General features: G+C 35.9%; 2 protein-coding genes across 5 annotated transcripts in view; one reads left to right on the top strand and one right to left on the bottom strand.

Moving 5' to 3' along the window:
- The window catches only part of LOC149794872 (anaphase-promoting complex subunit 4-like), a 194,249-nt gene that overhangs the window by 29,560 nt on the left and 137,895 nt on the right, over positions 1 to 26,794 (bottom strand). The window lies entirely within an intron of this gene.
- LOC149794873 (uncharacterized) overlaps positions 19,883 to 26,794 on the top strand; it is a 43,308-nt gene continuing 36,396 nt past the window's right edge. The window contains exon 1 of the mRNA XM_089964523.1: positions 19,883 to 20,489. Within this exon, the coding sequence (XP_089820649.1) occupies positions 20,394 to 20,489 (96 nt within the window). The 5' untranslated portion in view covers positions 19,883 to 20,393. The remainder of the gene's footprint in view (positions 20,490 to 26,794) is intronic.

Genomic DNA, 26,794 nt, shown 5'->3' with positions numbered 1-26,794 from the left:
TAAACAGGTTCAGAAGTCACAGAACCTACCCGTGCCCAATAAGAATCCTACAGTACTAAACGTTTCTTAAAAATGCAACTTTATACTGCTAAATAAATCTCTTGCCAAGTCACAAACAAGAATAGAAAATATTTGCATTATACTAAGTGAGCCAAAGCTACATAGAAAGTATACAAAAATAAATGCGGCAGTGCAATAGTTATAACTTATACACAAGATAATATATAACTCACACACCTCAACAGCTGAAGATGTGCAAGTCCTTAAGCAGACCACACAATGAAAGACGTACTGAAATGTGAAGATGTGTGGCATTTGTACACAGACAATGCAGCCATACATTGTCTTTGCATTGTAAGTATTCGGTTTTTCCCATCGAAAGCACGTGTAGCATAGGATGAACTGAACTCACTGTTTCGAAATATTGTACAATATACATAAATCACCCTTGGGTATCATTGTACACAAACACGAAACGAGAGTACATGTATCTAATAAATAAAGGGATTTTTACAAATCCGTGACACTAAGGATGCCATGTTGTTGCTAGAAAAGCAACTCGGGAATAAAGTTTGACAGGGTATGTGCTGAGAAGAAACATTTCTATCAAATCTGATCAGAATTGGCTCAACTGTTAAGATGTTGAAAACACAAACTAGCTGGTGAAAAATAGATATAAGCATGTAAGTGATTTTGACTACACCCAATGATCTGGAGATGACCACCAGTAAATCATGTTCCCTTACACTCCCTGCCATAGGTTCTCATTCACTGTTCCTAAAGCACCTTATATGTTTCAAATGCATGAATAAATATCCCTTGGGTCCTAGTATATCTGGGTCATATGTGGTACAAAGAGACATCCTTAACAGACATCCTTAACAATGATATAATTGGTCCCATTTTAAACTTTGTTAACCTATGTCATGACCTCATACTCCACTATATAATCAACCAATGCCTTGCATAGGTTGTTTATGAGTCAAAGTGACTTGATTAAAACAATTAAATGCAACAGACTGTTTCATTCCAAAGGATGTGATGCTGGAATACTGGTGTGAACAGCAACACCTGCCAAATTATTTGTAGGGTAAAAACCAAGGTGTTACAAGGAAGACTTTACTCCCTGATGAGAATCAACAACTGTTCTCGAAATATGCACACAAGAAATTATTTACTGACAAGCTTACAATCAACGAAATTATAAAATAATATGAAATATATAAATAAATTATTGCAAATCCTTGGAATTGCTGCCTTTAAAAAGTCTACATAAGACATATGTAGACATTGTTTTGGTTCTATTGGTTTTTCAACATTATCAATAACAGACTTTCTTCATAACAGTCTCTCTTTCAATGCATTACAAAAAAAATAGGTGAAGTGATGCCTTCTGTAATTTTTTCAGCACAGCAATAGTGGACTACAGGTATAATGGAGATCAGGTCATGGATACATTTTATTATACTTTTGTTTTTGTTGGTTATAATGGCACTTTTAACACATTATTGGCTATACCATGCTGAGGAAATGGGAAATACCCAAGACACTGCTAATTAGGACACACTGAGGCAGATGGCATGGGCTGACCTGGGCAAGTATCAAACCTACAACCCTTGGATTAGGAGTCCAATGCTCTACCAACTGAGTTAGCACAGATTTGAGTAGGTACATGTATATAAAGGGGAGTACAATGTGATGAAAAGCATGGAGATTTGAAACGGTAAGCCATCAAAGTTGTTTCTTGCAGTGATCAAAATTAATAAAATTTGTTTAGTGTGTTTGAATATACAAATATATTTTTGGGGGAGGGGAGGTAGCTCTTCATAAAAAGTTCCATGACTGAAAATGCTACTGGTAGATTCTGTTTTTCTTGCTGGTACTTGTACTAATGATCCTTCTGGTTGTTGTTGTTGTTGTTGTTGTAGGGTTTAATGCCATTTTTCAGCACACGATAGACTATATGTGGCGGCCAGTATTAATGGTGGAGGAAGAACCCTGGAAAACCCTGGAAAGAACCATTGACCCACGAGAAGCTACTGGCAAGCTTTCTCACATACCCACATTGGCTGAATCTAAGACTCGAACCCACACAGACAGAGGAATCCTTCTGGTAAAATACTGTTTTCCATATCTACTTCCTTCCATTTCACAAATAGCATTTGTCCATGGTTTTTTATCTTTGTCAAATGTATTCCTGAATGTTTTCCCTGAGCATGTTGATGAACCTAGTTTCTTAGGTCATAATGAAAGATTTTAAAAAACCTCCAAAAATACATTGCAAATTATAAAATTGAGTACACAATAAATTGAACAAAAACCTATGAAGACAATTATAAAAACTCGTACACACAAAATCTAGTCATGTTTGTCATTTGATCCGCTAAATCACAACATCTGAATTCTAATGATGAAGTGTGTACCATTTTATTAGTCTAGTCTGACACCTGTTGACTGCCTAGTCCATTATAAACTCATTATAAAACCACTTAACATAAACTGAAAATCTGCATTCGTCCGATCTAAAACCACACAAAGCCGACAACTTTTTTGTTTGGGCAAAGTCTTCAGTCATCAGTTTTGTCATTTGGATGAAGTGGATTTCCATTACTCCTACTAAACGATATTAGGTGTATACATTTTTTTATAATTTCATAAATCACATAGGACAGAGTAAACAGTGACATCTGGAAGAAGACTGTATCTGTCTCGTGTACAAAGCCGCTGCCTTGTGCATTTGGTCAATACTTCTCACATCCAGATAGTCGAGCTTTTGTTATAGTCCTAATATTTCATCAATACTCTGTTGGTAAAATACAAGTTTATGGATTTTAAAAAGATTATTTTTATTTGCCTTGGTGATACCCAGGAGCTGATTCAATAAGGAAAACCTTTCATTCCCATCTCTTGGACATCTGATATTGACCATCTTGGACATCTGATATTGACCATCTTGGACCTCTGATATTGACCATTCATACAGCCTACATGCAGCATTTGCTTATTTATTTCACAAGAAATATTTTTTAAAAATCAAGTTTATTTTTTTTCCTATATATATTCTGAAGCATAATTAGAGCTCCTTTCTTTCATCACCTGACAAGGCAAATTCCTGCAATTTTTTAATGTGGAAAATGTCTAATATTAATTTTACTGACCCCGTAAACTCAAAATAAATACTACTTAACTCATAGTGACTTCACGCTATGAGAGCATGAATAAATTTCATATTAAAAATTGTTACAAAAATCGATTTATTTTTACACCTGACCATAAACCCATTATTCTACTGACCTCATAAAATTCTATATCAGCTAAGTAGGAAACATCACAACATACTGACTTTCTGCTACAACCGCATGAATGAAATTTAGTCAAAATATACCCATAAATGTCACTTATTTGGGAATTTCGTATATTTGACTTTTGACCAGATACAGGCAGTGGAGTAAAACTATACCCCTTGTGCTAGTGGTTACCACAGCCTATGAATCAGATTTTGCAAACTCAATCCACTGATTTAGGAAGGGATACAGATACAGACAGACATAAGAACATACAGATCTCCCCCATAAGTATCTAGATAATACTGTTAGAAATTTGTCTGATTCAAACTATATTACCGGTATAGTATCTGTTGGTCTAACCAAACCAAACATTTCAACTTTTGAGAAGTCATAGTAGGTTTTCTAACCACATGGCAAATTGGCATTATTTATACACCTTGAAAGGCTATTATGCTGAATGCTTTCTTTGAAATTTTGTTTAAGCTCTGTTTAGAGGTATTTGAGAAGTTGTTAAATGTGCTTTGCATTTTTCATAACTGTGGATTTATTTAGAGGTGACCTGGCATCAAACGAAAAAATTTCAAAAGGACTTTATTTTGTTGTCATGTTAATCCTGTTAAAATGGATCAAAGTTTTGTACTGTTATTCTTGAGAAAATCATTTAAAGATTATTCCACTTTTAGTAACAGTGGCTAAATATAATCAATTGGTATCAATGCTACAAAACTGACAGATATTCATGCCAGATAATGTGATAAGTTCAATTGCGGTTTCACTGTTCTTAGTAATAGCAGTACAATTAATGACACATACATGCATTTGTGAAATTCTGAATGGCCTTCTTGCAGAAAACTTGCTGTCAAAATTGGTCCCATTGGTTTCTTGGCAAAGGAATTAGATGGCTTATGTATTTCTAGCAGTGGCAGTCATATCTGAAGGCAGATCGGTTTTATTTGCTTTAAACTTAAAAAGCCTTTGTGCCCGTTGAAAAGCCATGCTTGCTATCTTCATGCTAGAATGCCTGCTATCTTCATGATATTATGAATGCTACCTTCATGCTTGAATGATTGCTTCCTTCATGCTAGAATGCTTGCTACTGTCATGCTAGAATGACTGCTATCTTCATGCTAAAATGCTTGCTATCTTCATGATAGAATGAATGCTAACTTCATGCTAGAATGATTTCTACCTTCATGCAAGAATGGTTGCTACCTTCATACTAAAACGATTTGCTACCTTCATGCTAGAATGCTTGCTATCTTCATACTAGAATGACTACTACCTTCATGCAGAATGATTGCTATCTTCAAGCTAGAATGATTGCTATATTCATGCTAGAATCACTGCTATCTTCATGCTAGAAGGATTGCTACCTTCATGATAGAATGACTGATATCTTCATGCTAGAACAGTTGCTATCTTCATGCTAGAATGGCTACTATCTTCATGCTAGAATGGCTACTATCTTCATGCTAGAATGGCTGCTATCTTCATGCTAGGATAGTTGCTATCTTCATGCTAGAATGGCTGCTATCTTCATGATAGAATGGTTGATATCATCATGCTAGAATGGTTATCTTCATGCTAGGATAGTTGCTATCTTCATGCTAGAATGGATGCTATCAACATGCTAGAATGGTTGATATCATCATGCTAGAATGGTTGCTATCTTCATGCTAGAATGGTTGATATCATCATGCTAGAATGGTTATCTTCATGCTAGAATGGTTGCTATCTTCATGCTATAATTGCTGCTATCTTCATGCTAGAATGGCTGCTATCTTTATGCCAGAATGGTTTCTGTCTTTATGCTAGAATGGTTGCTGTATTCATGCTAGAACGGTTGTTATCTTCATGCTAAAATGGTTGCTATCTTCATGCTATAATAATGACTGCTATATGCATGCTAGAATGGTTGCTATTGATTTTGGTCAAATTCTACTGAGTGGTTTCTGAAAAGAAAGTGTCTCTCAGACTTTTATATTTAGTAACTTCTCTTTCTACCAGGCCTTGTAACTTTCTAGAATACAAAACAAAGAAAACAATGTAGCAGAAAATGTAGGTACAGGGGCAATAAAATCACTCCTAGCATGTGAAATGTGTGTGTGTGTGTGTGTGTTTGGGGGGGGGGGGAGAGAGAGAGAGAGAGAGAGAGAGAGCTCTGTTAAGTCTGTACATAAATATTCCGGATAAAATAATAAATATTAATTTCCTCTACTTATTCTATTGGTACATGCTTTTGCCGAGATTGCTCTGGTGGCCTAGTGGTTAGAGTATCCACCTCAGATGTGGAAGTTTGTGGGCTTGAACCCTGGCAGAGTCGTACCAAAAGGCTTAGATAAATGGTACTAGCAGATGCCTCGCTAGCCGCTCTGCATTAAAAGGTTAGTGTTAGGACTGGTCCACCTGGTGTCAAGATAATGTGACTGGGGAGCACCTACAGCCAGTCTTTAAACATATCAATTATAAACACAGTTTTCATCTATACTTTTTACTAATCAATGACAAACAAATGTTAATTATAGCAATTTTTCTTCAGATACTTTAATAACCACATGAACAGCTGAAATAAGTTTTTAAAATTAAGATGCCATCTGGGTCAAAGAACTAATTTAATTCCAACAGACCATAATGATAATGTCGGTCTATTTTACTGTACTTTGTGGTAAGATTGGCAAATCATGCTTATGAATGATCCATCCAAGAGGATTTTTGAAACTGATGAAAAGGATATGCTGTTTGACATAAATTCCCTTGTAGGAGCTCACTACAACAATCCTGTCCATTGAGATCTCTGTCCACCTTGCATAGTACCAATGCAGTGACAGCAATAAAATAATGGTTTTAGTTACAAGTCAACCATATACAGGCTTTAATTCTTCTGAAAAAAATTAACTTTTTGGTAGTTTTTTTCAGCCAATCAGTGACCTTCATTGTTTTTAAAATACAGTATTTAATACACCACCACACAAAGGCTGGTTCTGTATCTCATAAAATATTTAGGTGCCTGTGACCTAAAATAAAATTTTACTTCCATAATAATTATTCACAATCAACAACAATATTCTCTGAAACCTCCTGCAAAAGCATAGTTATCTTACAATTACCATTTTGAAAATACGAGTTTATTTCAGTAGAGGAGTCTGGTGAAAAAATAAGTTCATAACATTTTCCACAAAAACAAAAATCAAAAGTTTCTCTCTGAAACTTCCCTATGTACTGTACCCCAAAAGTGTTTTTGTTTCTATTTGGATATGCAGTGCAAATTTTAAGCTAAATAAATTTCAATGCGCTGACAAAGGGAGGTAATCTAGGGTTGCCCGATGGCTCCAAGTCAATATAAAATATTCACAATGTTTGTGTTTCTCAAATTATTACTCAGTGTACTAGAATGTACTTACATAAAATCTGTTATTATTTGCCTTTCTTCCTTTTGAGGGATATGTCTGGCAGATATTCATATGAAATGTTTGTGCAAGTGTGTGTACTGTGACTACTATAGAAGGGGAAAGCAAATCTTGGAACTCATCCTTCAAAGATTTCTATTTTTACCACATTTGAGAAATCAAGTGGTTCATTTTAGTGTTATTGAAATCCCAAGTTAAATATTGTATTGACTATGAAAAGAAAATATTTCCTTGAACATCTGTGTCATCTACCTAAGGCTGTGAGAGATCCATCAATAGTTGTTGTTGTTGTTGTTCTAGGGTTTAACGCCATTTTTCAGCACAAGATAGGCCATATATGGCGGCAAGTATAACTGGTGGAGGAAGAACCCTGGAAAACCCAGGAAAGAACCACCGACCCACGAGAAGCTACTGGCAGGCTTTCCCATATACCCACGCTAGCCGAGCCTTGGACTCGAACATACGCAGACAGAGGTGAGATGGTAGTGATCCGGAACGGTGAGCGCTTTAGACCACTCGGCCACTCGGGGCCCCCCATCAATAGTGGGATCAAACATCAGAGAAAATGGATGCAAATAATAGAAAAACAAAAACATTATCACACATAAATTGAAAAGTTACAGAAGCAAGATACAACACCTAACAGTGATCATGCAACCTCATTTAGTGGTCTAGTTTTTGTGCAATTAGATGTACCCATTTGTGCAATTAGATGTACCCATTTGTGCAATTAGATGTACCACTTTTGACAAATCAGGCAAATGCAATATTGTTTATAACTATAACATAGGAACATTTTCCTCCATAGAATATAATAACTGCAATCATACAGTTGCACTTTTGACAGCACTGTTTATCAAACATTTATTTTTGGGGGATAGATATTATTAACAGTGCTGCAGAGAAAATGTAAAAGTTATCCCTGGATACCAGTTTTAAAATCCAGTGTGACTAAACAATCAGTGTTGTAAGAAAAAGCATCTTAAATTGACACATCAGACATTTTTTTGCCAATTACAAATTCTGCTGAAATGGTTGACAAAATGTCTTATCCAGGTGCCTTTTCACATTGATGTTAATATCTGTATAAATTACTATGTATCTCTGGTAAAATCGGCAAATCTTGTGTAATTATTAATCATCTATCCAATTATATGTATATCTACAATTTCTGTAAATTTTGTTCATGACTGAAAATAGTAGTGATTATTTTAGTTGAAATTTCATATGTGCACAGGTTCTATTTTACAATATTAAGAATGTAAAATTGCAAAGGATCTATAAATAGATACTTATGTACATGTTTACCGTTATTAATAATAAAATCAGTGATAAACATGATGACACATTTCTGGCTATTTCCCATTGGACATGTTGGTCAAGTGGGTTCTTAAAAGAATGAAGTTATTTCCCATTGGTTGGTGAAATCATGTGAGTTGTTTTGCAATGTTGGACATTTGCAATATCTCATAGAGCACCAGTAATAATATGCATGTTTTACCCTTTTGCCTGTATATTAGTTCCTAAGAGTGGACAATTTTTTTTATTCTTATTTCTTGTCTTCTTGTTACATCAAGTCTACAGACATATTTTTATGTTGTACTTAGATATTATTTGAGAGGAAACATCTGCTTGGATTATTCAGTGAAAATAGAAAGTGCTCATTGGATTATAATATTATTCTGGGACTAGTCAAAATTATTCAATGGAGTTCAGGACAATTCCATTTTGACATGTCAGGACTATTGGAGGACAAGTGTATTTGTGGATTTGATTTATATGGAACATTTAATTCTTTGGCACTTTAACAGAACTTATTCTGGATTTATTTTGGATTCAATTCATAATAATGTAAGTTCAACTTAAAATTTAAATTTTTTTCACTTTGATAATTAAATTGTTTTTCATGTTTTAAAAAACACTTATTGGTTTCGCTTCTTTCCATTACTTAGTTTATGACCACACAGTCATGGCACCAGGAGAAAACTTTTAAAATGATGAAAATGATATGATGTATGCCTCATTTTTGAAAACTTCCCTTATAGGTGCCAACTATAAAAATCTACCTTTTTACATCCAGTAGTACCTGTGCAGTGCCAGTGATAAAATAGAAATGGTTTTAGGTTCAAACCTACTGAATTCTACAATTTACCCACATGCAGGTTGAAAAATGACATTCTTTTTTTTTCTGTAATTATTTTTGGTAAATCAGCAACCTTCAATCAAACATAATATACCACCACTCATAGACTGATTCCATAGCGCATAAAATAAATAGTGGCCTATAACCATCTAATTCAGAAATCAAACTAAATAACTTTTATAAAGTAATTTTTAAAAAATTAAATATCTTTTTAAAACAATTTAATGGAACCTTGTCTTCTGACTCAACAAATTATGATGCAAAACTAATAGAAACATTCTTAAAAGTGAGAAACTATGTACAAGCATAATATGGCAAGTTTATATTATGCTACTACGATTGGCACTTACTTATACGTTGAGTCCAACTGCAAACAATACAGACTGATCTGCTGTTACATAATGTGCTGGAGTCTGTTATGTGTTCTGAGTACTCTTGCAAACTGCATAGACCCAGATCTGCCAGTGCATTATGTAATGTTAATTGGATTCAACTTTTAAGAAGGCATATACAATAATATAATCAGAGTAAGAAATTCATACTAATAGCAAAATGATAAAAATAATCAAAAACATTTCAGTTTTCTTATTTACGTCGGATCAATAATTAAAACTGTATAGATACTCTATGAGCAATTTTAAAGAATTTTTAAAATATCAATTTTGATACTGCTTCCAGTTTCAAATGTGTGGTTTGCAAACATGAATGCAAGATGATCCTTTAATTTCAATGATGCAATAAGGATACATGAGTACAAGTCCACTGCAATAAAAAAACATGGGTACAAGTCCAATGCAGTAAAGAAACACAAGTAGGAGTCCAATAATGTAATAGGAAAACATGTACAAGAGGATAGGCAATTTCAATGATGCAATAAAAAATGCAAGTTGTTGTTGTTGTTGGGTTTAATGCCATTTTTCAGCATATGATAGGCTATACATGGCGGTCATTATTAATGGTGGAGGAAGAATGCGGGAAAACCCCAGAAAGAACCACCGACCCACCAGAAGCTAGTGGCAAGCTTTCTTACATACTGTACTCACATTGGCTAAAACGCAAGTAGGAGTCCAATAAAGCAATAAAAAATGCAAGCAGGAGTCCAATAAAGCAATAAAAAATGCAAGCAGGAGTCCAATAAAGCAATAAAAAAAACATCGGATCAAGAAGATCCCTTAATGTGTATCAGCTGATTTCAGTGATGTAATAAAGACATATGAGTAAAAGTCCATTTATGCAAAAAAGACACGAGTACAAGTCCATTGATACAAAAAAGACATGAGTACAAGTCCACTGATACAGTAAAGACATGAGTACAAGTACACTGATACAGTTAAGACATGAGTACAAGTCCACTGATGTAATAAAGACATCTGAGTAAAAGTCCATTATGCAATAAAGACATGAGTACAAGTCCACCGGATCAGTAAAGACATGAGTACAAGTCCACTGATACAGTAAAGACATGAGTACAAGTACACTGATACAGCAAAGACATGAGTACAAGTCTGTTGATGCAATAATGACATCTCAGTACAAGTCCATTGATGCAATAAAGACATGAGTACAAGTCCACTGATACAGTAAAGACATGAGTACAAGTACACTGATACAGTAAAGACATATGAGTACAAGTCCATTGATGCAATAATGACACCTCAGTACAAGTCCACTGATACAATAAAAATGAGTACAAGTCCACTGATGCAATAAAGACATATGAGTACAAGTCCAATAATACAATAAAGACACAAGTACAAGTCCATTGATGCAATAAAGACAGAAGTACAAGTCCACTGATACAATAAAGACACAAGTACAAGTCCATTGATGCAATAAAGAAACATAAGTGCATAGAAAGACAAAAACAATAGTGAATGCATTTTTCCCAAGTCAGTTTTCAATTTTTTTAAAGGCATAATGAGTATAAAATCTGTATTTTTGTATTAAAGGGGTTTAAACTAACAATTTACAAGAAGAGATTCTTTGCTGGGTCATGCACTCAACCAAAAACATACACCAGAAACAAAAACTGTTTTAGGGACACAAATAAAATTTGCACTGATGAGACCAATTAAAATCTACAGAACATGTAACTTAATTTATTCATGGGATACAAAGCAATGTTAGTTACATTAAACTGTGGACATGATGCAAACGATGGCATCAATCGAATATTAATGGTTGTAACATAAAAAATCATACCTCTTGTCAAAATGTGATGACCAACACAGGGAAAAAATAAACAACCTCTCAAAAGACAATGTACATATACTGTGTTTCCTCCTCTCAAAATGACCCCTCTGATGAGTGGTCATTTGCTATGTATGGCCTGAACCCCTTGGTGACCAATTTTATGTTGAAAATGACCCATCTTGGAGGACTGTCACACACACACCCCTGCCATCAGCTTACCACTTATGAACAGTGACAATTAGGGTTTTTACATATGGGAATCTTACTGTTATTTTTCGTTTTCTAAACTGACAATGACATTTGTTCCTTGGATCAGGGTTTTATCAACAAAGACTGATTGTGACTATTACTTGCAGAAACAAAGAAATCCATGACTAAAGTGCCTGTGATTTGTTTCAGCAAACTGACAAAGTACCTAACTGTAATCAGTGCAAAACGAGGCAAGCTATCAATCTTTTCCTTGGTCTACAGTTGTCAGATTTTGTCAATTAAATAATTATTAGTTATTATTACCTCTGAAAATCATCAACATGACATGATTGACAGGTAAGAAACATACTGTTGTACAGTGTAAGTCAATAGTACATTGTAAGTTTGCCAAAGAGTAACTATACAACCATCAACAGTACATTGTGTGTGTGTGTGTGATTTGGATTATTAACATAGCTTTTTAAAAAATTCAGTCATATTGCTACAATGTCTGCAGTGTGGCAGTTTATAGTGATGTCTAGCACTGGGGCATCATGCCGCAGACATGTAGCATGATGTCCCACCCAGTCACATTATCCTGACACCAGGCCGACCAGTGCCAACACTAACCTTTTAATGCTGAGTGCCAAGTGAGGCAGCTGTTAGTACCGTTTTTTTGTAAGTCTTTGGTAGGATTCTGCCAGGGATCGAACTCACAACCTCTCGCATCCGAGGCAGTCGCTCTAAGCACTAGACCACCAGAGCGGATCAGTACAATGTATGTCCAATATGTGGTTGGTTAAAAATATCATTACATTACTTTTATGTCAAATGATGGATACTTGAACTTTTGAATCCAAAATCAATGTGTTTATCTTGTACTAAATGATAGTCATCCACAAAAACTGGTTAAGGCAAAAGGTATAAAACTCAAGTAATTTTGTGGAAACCTCTTGTTTTTTTTTTTTTTTTGAGTCCTGTTGGCCTTGACCTTTAACCTATTGACCCCATCATATAATATATAGTCACAGTGACCTTAACTTTTGTGTTTAAAGCCAAAGAAATGCTCGATCTGGGTCTATGCTGTCAAAAGCTAGCTCTATTTTACACATACATAACAATGGTAATAGGAATACCTTTAAGTCATAGCTATATTCAGTTTTTCTTGTTCTACATTAAAGTTGTGTGTGTGTGTGTGATGGTTATTTATATGTACTGATCTTAAAGTATTTGCTTACCCTCCCAAATGTTTGTACCCCCTACTGATTTTAAAAACAAAAAGAATCAAGGATATCAAAATGCACAAAACTTAAGACATTTCAATTTATAATTTCTCAGCTGATTCTCTAAGTAGCAATAGCATGATTTTCAAGATGGCTGCTGTGGTGGCCATTTTGGACATCAATTTAGTACCATTTTTACTTAGGGACATAAACATCATAAAAAATCTTACAGTGAAAACCCCCTATTGATATGACCATCCATTCTGAAGGATAATCAATGACAAGAATTCCATGATGGCCACACTTGCAGCCATCATGGATATTTGAGTTGAAACATTTTCATTTAAGATAACCCGACATCATAAGAACCCTTATAGTGAAAGCCCCATTCTGTATGATTTCCATTCTGGAGGAATAGTGAGAAATAAATTCAGGATGACTGCTGTAGTAGATACACTGGACATCAAATAATGTACTGTATTTTCAGTTAGGACCAACTAGATGCCACATGATATCTTTCAGCGAAAACCATCCATTTGGGAATGGTACCTCTAACCAGCTTTCAAGATGACTGCCAGGGTGGCCATATTAGATGTCTTAGCAGCACTTTTAGTTTAAGACCAGCTTGACCTTGGGATGAATGTGTGTGTGTGTGTGTGTGTGTATGTGTGTGTGTGTGCATGTGTGTTTGTGTAAAACTTTATAGCAATCTTCTAGGTAACGTGGGGGAAATAGTATAACAAACTTTTACTAACAGATAGATGGTTGTCACATGAAGGGATGCACAATAGGCAATCCCATAAGATCTCCTAGTCTATGACTAATAGAGCTAAAAATTGTGACATTCCTTTTGCTAATTGTTTGCAAGATTTAAACATGGGCCCTTTGAAGGAACTGACTTTCTGTTATCCCAAAAGAATTCAGGATAAGAACATTTCTTCTGCTTATATGTCGAGTGCCGAAACCATCTCTGATATTCTTGAGTGTCAAGATTTTCAAATAAGTTACTGACAGCCAAACTGGATATAAGATTGAAACCATTTTCATTTGAGACAAAATAGACACCATTAGAAGACTTTTGGTTAAAACCCCATGTTGAAAAGACCATCCATATGTTAGAATTAGTGACAAGATTTTCAATATGTTAATTGTGACAACCCTATATGAGGTTAGATTTACACCATTTTAATTCAGGACCAACTAGATGTCATAATTCGTCTTCTGTGAAACACACTGTTAGTATGATCTTCCATGAAAGAAGAAAAGTAATAACAGGGCTTTCAAGATGGCTGCCATGATGGACATGATTGATGTCAAATCAACACCACTTTCATCAAGTATAACCTGGACATTATAAGTCTTTCTTTGAAAATTCAATATTGATATGACTTTCTGTTCAGAAGAAGTAGTGATAACAAGATTTGTTTAAGATGGCTGCCATGGTGGCCATACTGGAAATCAAATGGCATCGTTTTTCTTTAGGACCGATTAGACATCATAATATGTATTTTTAGTGAAAATTCCATATGACCACCATTCCTGAGGAGTAGTGATAGTTTAAAGATGGCTGATATAGTGGCCATATTGATTGTCTCATCAGCACCATTTACATCTAGTACCAACTAGACCATGTTTGAAGTTTCATGGCAATTCTTCTAGCTATTTTGAAATAGCAATAGAAACCTGCGCTAACCAACAAATGGACATCAGATCATCTCGCAAGCTCAAGCTTTATGAGTAACAGAGCTTAAAAACTTAAACTGGTAAACAAGGAGGAAGTCTCAAAATATATATCACTGCTAAAATCCATGTCAGTTGTGTTTTTATGGTTACAAAGTATCTAAATCTTACATTATAATATGACTTAAAGAAATATTTTTTTGGTTGCTTGATTTAATAACATTGATAATTAGCCAGAAATACTGTCAGTGAGAGAATGTTAAAAAAAAATCATTTGGAAAGGAAAAACGAAAAATCACAGTCTTTTCTGCTACTGCATACTACAATGATCATTTTTGTATCAGCGTGAGGGAGAAAGCTTGAAGCAGTTGTAAAGTGACTGCCACTAATAATGATCACATGCATTTTAAATCTAATCAAAGAAAATAACTTCATGATCAAAAGCTTGAAACCATGACATTGTTAATCATTTCAATAACATAATGTTATGTAGCCATGTGCACTTTGTCAGGTGGTTAGGGGGAAAAGTGCATGCACAAAGATTGATTTCATTGGTCAACTTTGTTTTTTTAAGAAAAATTCAACCACCCTGTATATATGGAATTAATTCAGATCCACTAGTAAACAACACAGCCGACCACCACAAAATACATTGGAAGCCAGAGTCTATGTTGCATGTTCTACTAATTAGTCCCATCAACGTGCATAGTCCCAGATATGCTTGTGTATTATGTGATGACAGATATGGATCTATGCTGTCTGCAGTTGGAAGTGACTTCCACAGTGTCAAACTGGCCTATCTGACTTCCACAAGGTCAAAATGGCACATCTGACTTCCACAGTGTCAAACTGGCCTATCTGACTTCCACAGGGTCAAACTGGCACATCTGACTTCCACAGGGTCAAACTGGCACATCTGACTTCCACAGTGTCAAACTGGCACATCTGACTTCCACAGTGTCAAACTGGCCTATCTGACTTCCACAGGGTCAAAATGGCACATCTGACTTCCACAGTGTCAAACTGGCCTATCTGACTTCCACAGGGTCAAACTGGCCTATCTGACTTCCACAGGGTCAAACTACCCTATCTGACTTCCACAGTGTCAAACTGGCCTATCTGACTTCCACAGGGTCAAACTGGCCTATCTGACTTCCACAGGGTCAAACTGCCCTATCTGACTTCCACAGTGTCAAACTGGCCTATCTGACTTCCACAGGGTCAAACTGGCACATCTGACTTCCACAGTGTCAAACTGGCCTATCTGACTTCCACAGGGTCAAAATGGCACATCTGACTTCCAGTGTCAAACTGGCACATCTGACTTCCACAGTGTCAAACTGGCCTATCTGACTTCCACAGGGTCAAACTACCCTATCTGACTTCCACAGTGTCAAACTGGCCTATCTGACTTCCACAGGGTCAAACTGGCCTATCTGACTTCCACAGGGTCAAACTGCCCTATCTGACTTCCACAGTGTCAAACTGGCCTATCTGACTTCCACAGGGTCAAACTGGCACATCTGACTTCCACAGTGTCAAACTGGCACATCTGACTTCCACAGTGTCAAACTGGCCTATCTGACTTCCACAGGGTCAAAATGGCACATCTGACTTCCACAGTGTCAAACTGGCCTATCTGACTTCCACAGGGTCAAACTGGCCTATCTGACTTCCACAGGGTCAAACTACCCTATCTGACTTCCACAGTGTCAAACTGGCCTATCTGACTTCCACAGGGTCAAACTGGCCTATCTGACTTCCACAGGGTCAAACTGCCCTATCTGACTTCCACAGTGTCAAACTGGCCTATCTGACTTCCACAGGGTCAAACTGGCACATCTGACTTCCACAGTGTCAAACTGGCCTATCTGACTTCCACAGTGTCAAACTGGCCTATCTGACTTCCACAGGGTCAAAATGGCACATCTGACTTCCAGTGTCAAACTGGCACATCTGACTTCCACAGGGTCAAACTGGCCTATCTGACTTCCACAGTGTCAAACTGCCCTATCTGACTTCCACATTGTCAAACTGGCCTATCTGACTTCCACAGGGTCAAACTGGCCTATCTGACTTCCACAGGGTCAAACTGCCCTATCTGACTTCCAGTGTCAAACTGGCCTATCTGACTTCCACAGGGTCAAACTGGCACATCTACAATGGCAACCAAACCCATGGATTTCTCTTGACCACTGTGTCAAAATGGACCATCTGACTTACAGTGTCAAATTGGCCCATCTACAATGGCAACCCAACCCATAGACTTGTCTTGCTTACTGAGTCAAAACTGACCATCAGTGTTGAAATGGCCCTTCTGACTTCCATTGTCAAACTGGCCCATCTACAATGGCAACCAAACCCATGGATTTCTCTTGCTTACAGAGTCAAAACTGACCATCTGACATGTTGATATGGAACTTCTGATTTCCACATGGTCAAACTGGCACATCTACAATGGCAACCAAACCCATGGATTTCTCTTGCTCACAGTATCAAAACTGGCCATCTGTGTTGAAATGGCCCTTCTGACTTCCAAGTGTCAAACTGGTCCATCTACAATGGCAACCAAACCCATGGATTTGTCTTGCTTACTGAGTCAAAACTTACCATCTGACTTACAGTTGAAATGGAACTTCTGATTTCCACAGGGTCAAACTGGCCCATCTACAATGGCAACCCATCCCATGGATTTGTCTTGCTCACAGTGTCAAAACTGACCATCTGACTTACAGTGTTGAAATGACCCTTCTGATTTCCACAGGGTCAAACTGGCCTATCTACAAAGGTAACCCAACCCATGGATTTGTCTTGCTCACAGTGTCAAAATGGACCATCTGACTTACATTGTTAAATTGGCCCTTCTGATTTCCACAGTGTCAAACTGGCCCATCTACAATGGCAACCAAACCCATGGATTTCTCTTGCTTACAGTCAAAATTGACCTTCTGCATTTTAGTGTTGAAATGGAACTTCTGATTTCCACAGAGTCAAACTGGCCCATCTACAATGGCAACCAAACCCATGGTTTTGTCTTGCTTTTAGAGTTTGTGTTGAAATGGCCCTTCTGATTTCCACAATGTCAAACTGGTCCATCTACAATGGCAACCAAACCCATGGATTTGTCTTGCTTACAGAGTCAAAACTGACCTTCCACATTTTAGTGTTGAAATGGAACTTCTGATTTCCACAGGGTCAAACTGGCCTATCTACAATGGCAACCCAACCCATGGATTTGTCTTGCTCACAGTATCAAAACTGACCATCTGACTTACATTGTTAAACTGGCCCTTCAGATTTCCACAGTGTCAAACTGGCCCATTTACAAAGGCAACCAAACCCATGGATTTGTCTTGCTTACCGAGTCAAAACTGAACATCTGACTTACATGCTGAAATGGCCCTTCTGACTTCCAGTGTCAAACTGGCCCTTCTGATTTCCACAGTGTCAGACTGGCTCATCCACAATGGCAACCCAACCCATGAATTTGTCATGCTCACAGTGTCAAAATGGACACTCTGACTTACAATGTATCAAATTGGACCATCTACAATGGCAACCCAACCCATGGATTTGTCTTGCTCACAGTGTCAAAATGGACCATCTGACTTTCAATGTTAAACTGGCCCTTCTGACTTCCAGTGTCAAACTGGCTCATCTACATTGGCAACCCAACCCATGGATTTGTCATGCTCACAGTGTCAAAATGGACCATCTGACTTACAATGTGTCAAATTGGACCATCTGACTTGCACAATGTCAAAATGGACCATTTGATTTGCACCTGGTATCAAACTGATATATTGGACTTGTACAGTGTCAATCTGCTCCATCTAAATTGCACAACTTGTCAAACTGACCCATCTGACTCGTACAGTGTCAAACTGACCCATCTAATTTGTACATAGTGTCAACCTAGCCCCTCTGACTTGTATACAACATTAAACTGGTACATCTGACTTGTACATAGTGTCAAAGTGGTACAGTTGACTTGTAAACAGTGTCAAAGTAATACATCTGACTTGTATACAACATTACATATTGTATTTTGGTTAAAAATTGCAAGTATTGATAACCTATATGGAACATGTACAGATCCCTTTAATGTAATAATCCCTACTTTTATTCAGGGAGGTTTGAAACATTTTAAGATCCCTTTAATGTAATAATCCCTACTTTTATTCAGGGAGGTTTGAAACATTTTAAGATCCCTTTAATGTAATAATCCCTACTTTTATTCAGGGAGGTTTGAAACATTTTAAGATCCCTTTAATGTAATAATCCCTACTTTTATTCAGTGAGGTTTGAAACATTTTAAGATCCCTTTAATGTAATAATCCCTACTTTTATTCAGGGAGGTTTGAAACATTTTAAGATCCCTTTAATGTAATAATCCCTACTTTTATTCAGGAGGTTTGAAACATGTACTGATCTCTTTAATGCATTAATCCCTACTTCTATTCAGGGAGGTATAAAAGATGTACAGATATCTTTAATGTAATAACCCCGACTTTTATTCAGGGAGGTTTGAAACATGTAGAGATCCCTTTAATGCATTAATTCCTACTTCTATTCAGCGAGGTTTGAAACATGTACAGATCCCTTTAATGCATTAATCCCTACTTTTATTCAGGGAGGTTTGAAACATTTTAAGATCCCTTTAATGTTTTAATCCCTACTTTTATTCAGGGACGTTTGAAACATGTACAAGTCCCTTTAATGTATTAATCTCTTTCTATTCAGGGAGGTTATGAATATATTGGATGATAAGACTTCCAAATGTCATAATGGTTACTTTTCTGTGTTTCTCACATCTGTGTGATCCACCTAAGTTCTGTGTAGCAGTCAGTCAAGAGCTGTTTTTTTGTGTGTGTGCATGGAGCATCCTATTTGTGTAGGTTTTTTTCTTCATTTTTTTTACACTGAAACATTTACTAGTTTAGTTGGAAGGGAGAGGGAGTTCTCCAACTCCAGAACCAGTACCTTAAAACACAACCTGGGCCATCCAAAGTATTTATACAAGCTGAAAAGAACCTTTTGTAACAATTAAACACTGACTGGTAATTAAAAATTAGTCTGAAAAAAGACCTTCATCTGCGGCAGTAAATTGTATCATTAACTGACAAAAGGCATGTAATGTTCATAATTTTGTGAAAGAAATGTATTTCAAAATTAACAAGGTGAAAGTTTGAATAAAAAAAATGCAGAGCACTTTGAATTAGCTGGTGATATAATTAAATTGGATCTCTCTGAACAAAATATAGAATATTGGTTAGAGGCACAGACAGTCAATATTTGAATTAAGGATTAACCTGTATCATCAATATGGTGACATATATCTTACCTGCTTTCGTTATTAGCATTTTATATCTACATAAATATATACATTGTTCAATTCTTCAGGGATATTTTGTCTTTGCAAAATGTAACCCTGATAATCTTTAATTCCCTAAAAAATGCAATTACTGAATTTCTGTCAAGAGAGGAAACTTTTGCTTTATACAATACATATGACTGACATTTAGCTGTGACATTTATTTAATATTAACCGAGCTAGAGATAATGGCAAAGAGGAGCAAAACAGATGTGTGTAACTCAACCACAATCTGTCCTCAACATGCTCAAAAGAAATAGTACAACTTTCCTGTCATTTATCAAAAGGAGGTGTGGCAGTCTACCTACGGCTCCACCCATGCATACAGATTGGTTGATATTTACAAAAGATCACTTGAGTGGCAGCCTATGATAACAAACAGTTTAGGACTTTTCAACTGTAAAATAGGTGTGATGACAAAGCTACTCGTTATAGTTGTATTTAGACACAATTGCTCCGCTGCAATTAGATTAGATGAACTAGTGACTTCCTAGTCTTTACTTCACCATACATCAGGCTGCAGGCCTTGTGAAAGGGGGAATACAGAAAGTCTGAATCATTTGTCAAAGTGCATGAATGAAGAGGTGAGATTCACTTTTTTGAGTATAGACTGTTGTCCCAGCTTATCACAAACATAAATCAACATGTAAGTAGGCCACACAAGATCACACCCAGCACAAACTATGCTAATCTCCAGCATATCATCTTCTTGTGAATGATAGGTCAGACACAATCCTTGGACTCTAAGACTGTACAAATGTGTGTTGGCAAGACTGGGAAATTCTGATATTGGGACCTTATTCTGTGAGACAGGAAATTGCTAGTGACAGTGAATACCAGCCCAGGCTATGTAGACTTGTTGTGTAAGACGTGTTCATAAAAGGAGAACAATCAACCATGTGGTGTGCTAAATTTATCATGAATCATGCATTTATGAGGAGGTGGACTGCAACTTTATTATTACTGGCAGCTACACCAGCAAAAAGTGAAAAGGTAAATCAAAATGGTAGAGCAGACTGCATAGGTGGTACTCCCCAACTTGAATCATGCAATAACTGTATCCCCTAAATTTCCTATATCTAACTGGTAAGATGGCAGTCAAATGTGATTTCATTTTTAAAGGTACTAACTGCAAAATTTGAGGATTAACAAAGTCACAAGATTTTATATAGAATTTCTGCATTTGAAGCCAGTATCCTTATTTAGAAAGGTTCTGTAGGTTGTTCTTGAAAACCATGTTTTTACCTTTGAAAAACTTTAGGACTAATGTCTGAAATTTTTTTTGGAAGTATAGAAATTATTAACACATACTTAAAACAGATATTATCGTCTTACCCTAGTAAAGTTTTATTTGACCTTTCCCACCCTGTTTAAGACCAGATTTTACCTGAGTCATTTTAGATGAAAAACAGAACAGTCTCTACAAACTTCATATTTGTGTAAGAAATAACCAGACAGCAATGGCACAGCTTTTACACCTGTCTGTTTTCAGTGATTCCTCATTTGACTGAGTTGAAATTTGGTATTTATACTTCATTCCTTCATGTACTTGTGGACTATAGTTTACAGTACTGACCATAGTCTATACCTAACTAATGTTCTAAAGAAATTACTGAAGGTCTTTTCTTTTTCAAAACAATTTAACATCATTAACAGAGATTAACTAAGTATAATGACTTGAATTTTATGTAAAACTTATGGTGTGTATACCAATAAAAACATAGTCTTTCACCATACTGAATGAGGCAGTCTTTGTAAAGGAGACAGAAAGAAAAGGTCATTACATCATGAAAAACACCTGGATAAAACATACCTGGACTAAACATACCTGGATCTGCTTTTTACAAAAGTGACATCAGATTGGCATGTTTAGCATTTCTTATTCATAAACAAAGGATCAACAAAGAATTTATCAGGAGTATGACATTTAAAGCTTGAATATCAATGCCCTTCATATTTCTCTAATTTCTGTGTTACTTTGTAAAAATTATTATTTTGTTTAAAAAAATTAAAGGTGTGGTTTGCTTATAGGTACTACACAGAAAGCAATACAATGTGTAGGGATGATTATAAATGTATGAAAGAAAGTAATACAAAAGTAATGTTAGGATAAGAGGACAAAGGGTATAGATGAAATAACAAATTTACTGTCTCTTCATTCTCACTGACCCTATACAGATGCACTATAGCTGTCACCTATTCTGGGATTTATTTTAGCATTGTAGCATGCATATGTTTGTATGTAGTAGCATTTTACAGTACCTCAACACAATAGTGGCTTATAGTACCTCAACACAATAGTGGCTTATAGTACCTCAACACAATAGTGGCTTATAGTACCTCAACACAACAGTGGCTTACAGTACCTCAACACAATAGTGGCTTAAAGTACCTCAACACAACAGTGGCTGACAGAACCTCAACACAATAGTGGCTTACAGTACCTCAACACAACAGTGGCTTACAGTACCTCAACACAATAGTGGCTTACAGTACCTCAACACAATAGTGGCTACATGGTACCACACTAATGGTTAAGTTTGAAAAATGTAAATACACACATTTTTAAAGACAAAACCCTTCCAAATAAATGTAAACAGGAGAAACAAGATAAAATAAAAAATGTGACAATGTTCAAATTCAGTAAAATTTGCATAAAATAAAGTTAAAGGTAACACATCAAATCATTCAAACATGGCAGGTAAATGCAAGTATGTCAACTTACAATGAAGCACATCTTAAGGAAAAAAAAAACCTATAATTGGCTGCATGAGTGTTTAAAATTAATTATTTCATGCTTTTACTGTCTGTATGAGTGTTTAAAATTACTTATTTAATGTTTCAACTAGATGTATGACTGTTTAAAATTAATTATTTCATGCTTGTACTGGTGATATGAGTGTTTAAAATTAATTATTTCATGCTTGTACTGGTGATATGAGTGTTTAAAATTATTTCATGCTTGTACTGGTGATATGACTGTTTAAAATTAATTATTTCATGCTTGTACTGGTGATATGAGTGTTTAAAATTAATTATTTGATCAGACCCAGTTTAAAATATATTGCATTAGTAATGTAATTAAATTCACTTATAATTCTTGTATTGTGCTCAAGGTTTGTTTAACACAATCATTACACTCTATTGTGATGACATGTCTTGGGACAAAGGTTACAAACAGGTTGTAATGGGGTTTACCAATAGTACTTTGTATACTTGTTGGGCATAAAGACCCGTCTATTGATGAGTTGACAAGAAAAAGCAGCATGTCCCAAGGAGGAGTTCTTAACAGTATGTCAATATATAGCAGGGGTAGGAATGAACATGCCTTGCAAGGAGTTTTCTCTATATAGTTCCTGTGACTTCTGACAGATGAGGAATTATTGATTTTGAGTAGCTTAAAGCCATGTTATAATGTCCTTGTGACAGCTCACCAATCATTGAACTAAGGACCTCCAGCTAGGTGATAACACCTGACCACCATTAAATGCTTACATAAAATCATTGATGATACTGAATGTGACAATATGGGGTGTTACTACCGTACTGTAAGATGGGAAAGAGTATACTATTATCATATTTATCCTTCATAATAATCATACCCCCTTTGTTTTTAAATTTTTTTAAATACAATATATGGTGAATATTTTATATGCATACATCTGTCTAATAAGTCCATTGCCTACTTTTTGGCAAATATTTACCTGCTTAATATTATGTACACCTTTGGGCAAGTATACTAGGCTTACTCCTGATCTTATCAGACAGAAAATATCCAATGTACAAGACAGCATGTAACACCCCTCCACCAACTAACTGAATATGTAGATAGTCCATGCTGATGTTAACATTATTTCATTTACTAGTTTTAAAGAACAAAAAAATGAATGCATATATTATAAAAAAGTTTACCACAGAAAGATGTGTCATAAAACACACAAACACAGAAGATCAATCCATGACATTAACCAGAGCTCTGGGTGGTCGAAAGATCTAAACAAATCGCATTTACCAGTCACTGCCATCACATCACTGTCTGCATGGATTTGCATCTTAGGCTCTGCAATTGTGTGTGAGAAAGCTTGCCAGCAGCATCCAATGGGTTGTTGGTTCTTACTTAGGTTTTCACAGGTTCTTCCTCCACAAGTTATACTAGCTGCCATGTATAGCCTATCTTGTGCTGAATAATGGCAATAAACCCACAACAACAACATGAAAATAATCCTATTTTGGTAAAGATTTCTCTATTTTTCATAACAGCAGCCTTATCTGATTTAGAATCTGCATGATCTGAACACATTTGAAAGCCGTCAAGCCAGTATACTTTCTGTCAGATTTTGCTAAAAATGTACAATTGCAAATAAGAAAGTTAAATATTGTAACTTACTAATTTTAAAAAGGTGCCAATATTTTGTCAGTTTAGGAAGATACTAGTTTACTTGTTACTTAAAATGATATTACATGCACATGTATATCAGATAAAGTTTTGAGCATCAATTACTTACCAAAATATTATGTCAATAATAAGCTAAACTGGTGAATTCCTTAAAAGTGAACTACATCAAAATATTATGACCTATTGTAATGTTATTTTAGTAATACTATGGTATGAGATCATATATTCAGGCTTTGTGTTCTCTGAACTGTAAGTGATTTTAACCACACAGTAAATAGCTTTAGTTCAAAGAGGTCTGATATTTATGCAACGAGTGTGCAGGACTGAAAACATCATAACATAGTGGACTGTACATTATGAAGATACTGAAAAAAGAATTATAAAAAGGTTTCCAGACAACCAATAATGTGAAAATTGTCATCATTTATTGAGGATGTTAGTGGCTTGTCGCTAGTCTTGCATGTTATACACTGAGCTACCACTGTAGCCAATGGTAGGATTCAAACCTGCACCCTTTTTATCACTAGTCTGGAATGTTATAAACTGAGCCACCACCTGCACCCTTTTTATCACCAGTCTGGAATATTATACACTAAGCCACCATGGTTCCTACCTCCATGTTAATTTTAATACGAAGCAGGAACCAGAGAGTACTTTCTGCATCTCCAAGTTCTTGCTATGAATTGAAGGCAGTATTTGAAGGACAAATATCAAAATTCAGAGATGAAGTTTCAACAAAAATGACATTCACTTATCTTTCTACCTTTTTCCACTGAACTGTGCTAATTAATCATCGATAAGCAGGTAAACATCCAAAACTTTCCCTTAATTGTAGGGAAGAAAGGACCTACCCACATGCCTCAAAACAATGTCAAAGTTTTGTAAGCAACAGTATTCAGTGAGCATAACCTGTCAGAGGTGTTTTACAAACTATACCTATCAGATGTACTGATACTTCCAGGTTACAGCAGGCACACATATGCTTTCAATTTCTTTGTTTTTACATTGTCAGGTTTATATTTCTAGACACTAACTTGTGTCACCAATTATACATATGCCTGGGAGGTAGCATTCAGTCTGAAGTAGAGACCATCTCACTTGCAATCTTGGTGAACAACAACATTGCACCTTCAGGTCACATTTCAAATTTATTCTCGACACTTATCTATACACATGAGAGTGCTCCATGAATCTGATTTTGAATGAATGACACTTGGATTGCCTTCTGTGATTTCTTTTGCTAAAATGCATTTGAAACAGCAAATATTGTAAACATTATATGATCTCATTTTTGGATACACTTAAATTCACAAACTACATGTTGCATATCAGATCTGTTGAAACTTTTACTGAATACAAACTGTATGCACAAATGTGAAGCAGAAAGTTGATAGATCTCTATATAGTAAAGGGCCTTATTTTCAGGCCCTTTAGTTTGTTTGGCCCTTGAGCTCCCATTTTCCCCCCTAGGAATTGGTCTAGTTTTCTTTACACTGGGTCTTGGGTTTTCAGGAAAAGATGGTCTGGACTTCCATTTTTAAATTTCCCCATAGAACTCTGTAAACTGCACTATTGGGTGGGATTTAAGTTAAAGGGGTACTAAGACAAGTGATAAAGCATCCGAGTTAAATCCATGAGGGGGGTGGGAGTGCAAGAATTCACACTAAATTCATCAAATTTGTTTAAAACTAAATATGGTGAGTTACAGTCTCCTATTTATTCTAGACAATGCCATCTATGAGTAAGATGAAATGATAAAAATAGCCACTGTAACCAAACAACCTCTCATAATTAAAACCCAGTAGAAAATGTCCTATGTGTGGGCCTGCACATAGAAAAAAAAGTATTTATACTGGTAACATGATCATTTTACAGCTGATTCTGTGTAGGAAGAGAAGAAACTTAAATAATATGGCATACTTTTAAAATATGTTAATTGTATGCATATGAGCAGTCAAGCATGTTGTCTAGCATTTCAGATGCAATAATGGGTTCCCTTTGTGAGAAAGAGACCTGCTCTACATCTTACCTAACACCTAATAAATTCAACTAAATTTCCACTTCCATGGAGCAAGAACATTATTTGCCTGAATATATACATTTAGTGAAGTTTTAGAAACTGATGACATAAATTGATTGTTCTAATGGCTGCTTATTAAATAATATTACTTACCTGGTATTAACAATTCCCATAAAGCCATCTTAGGCACTACTGTCAGTGAGAATTAATTACAATGTATAGTTTCTGCTGTGTTCCTTTGAAGTCATATTGCCAAAATACATGTTGGTACATGTAGTGCCTTTTGTATAGGTTAAAATATTATCAACTCCAGCAAATGTGTGTTCTTGCTCTGTGATCTATGCACAGGTCTTAGGTATTCTGTCACAGTAGCAAAAATGGCAGAATATCTGAGAAAAAAGGGAAAACAAATTCACACACACAAACACACACAAAAAGTTGGCAACCAATTTTCGAGATGGGTGGGGTTGCATGTTAAAAATGTATTTTTTTAAACACCATTTAAAACAAATAATAAAACTGTACCACGCCTAAAAGAATGAATGCTTATTAGCTTTTTATATATTTGAGTGTAGTGTGTACTGTAAGTAGGGCTTTTGCCATGGTAGTATGTACTGTAAGGGTATTTGCCATGGTAGTATGGACTGTAAGGAGGGTATTTGCCATGGTAGTATGCACTGTAAGGAGGGTATTTGCCATGGTAGTAAACACTGTAAGGAGGGTATTTGCCATGGTAGTATGCACTGTAAGGAGGGTATTTGCCATGGTAGTATGTACTGTAAGGAGGGTATGTGCCATGGTAGTATGCACTGTAAGGAGGGTATTTGCCATGGTAGTATGCACTGTAAGGAGGGTATTTGCCATGGTAGTATGCACTGTAAG

The sequence above is a fragment of the Sinohyriopsis cumingii genome, chromosome 7 (assembly GCF_028554795.1).
Source record: "Sinohyriopsis cumingii isolate HCF-2022 chromosome 7, ASM2855479v2, whole genome shotgun sequence".
Taxonomy (NCBI): domain Eukaryota; kingdom Metazoa; phylum Mollusca; class Bivalvia; order Unionida; family Unionidae; genus Sinohyriopsis; species Sinohyriopsis cumingii.
This window is presented reverse-complemented; position numbering and strand designations above follow the sequence as displayed.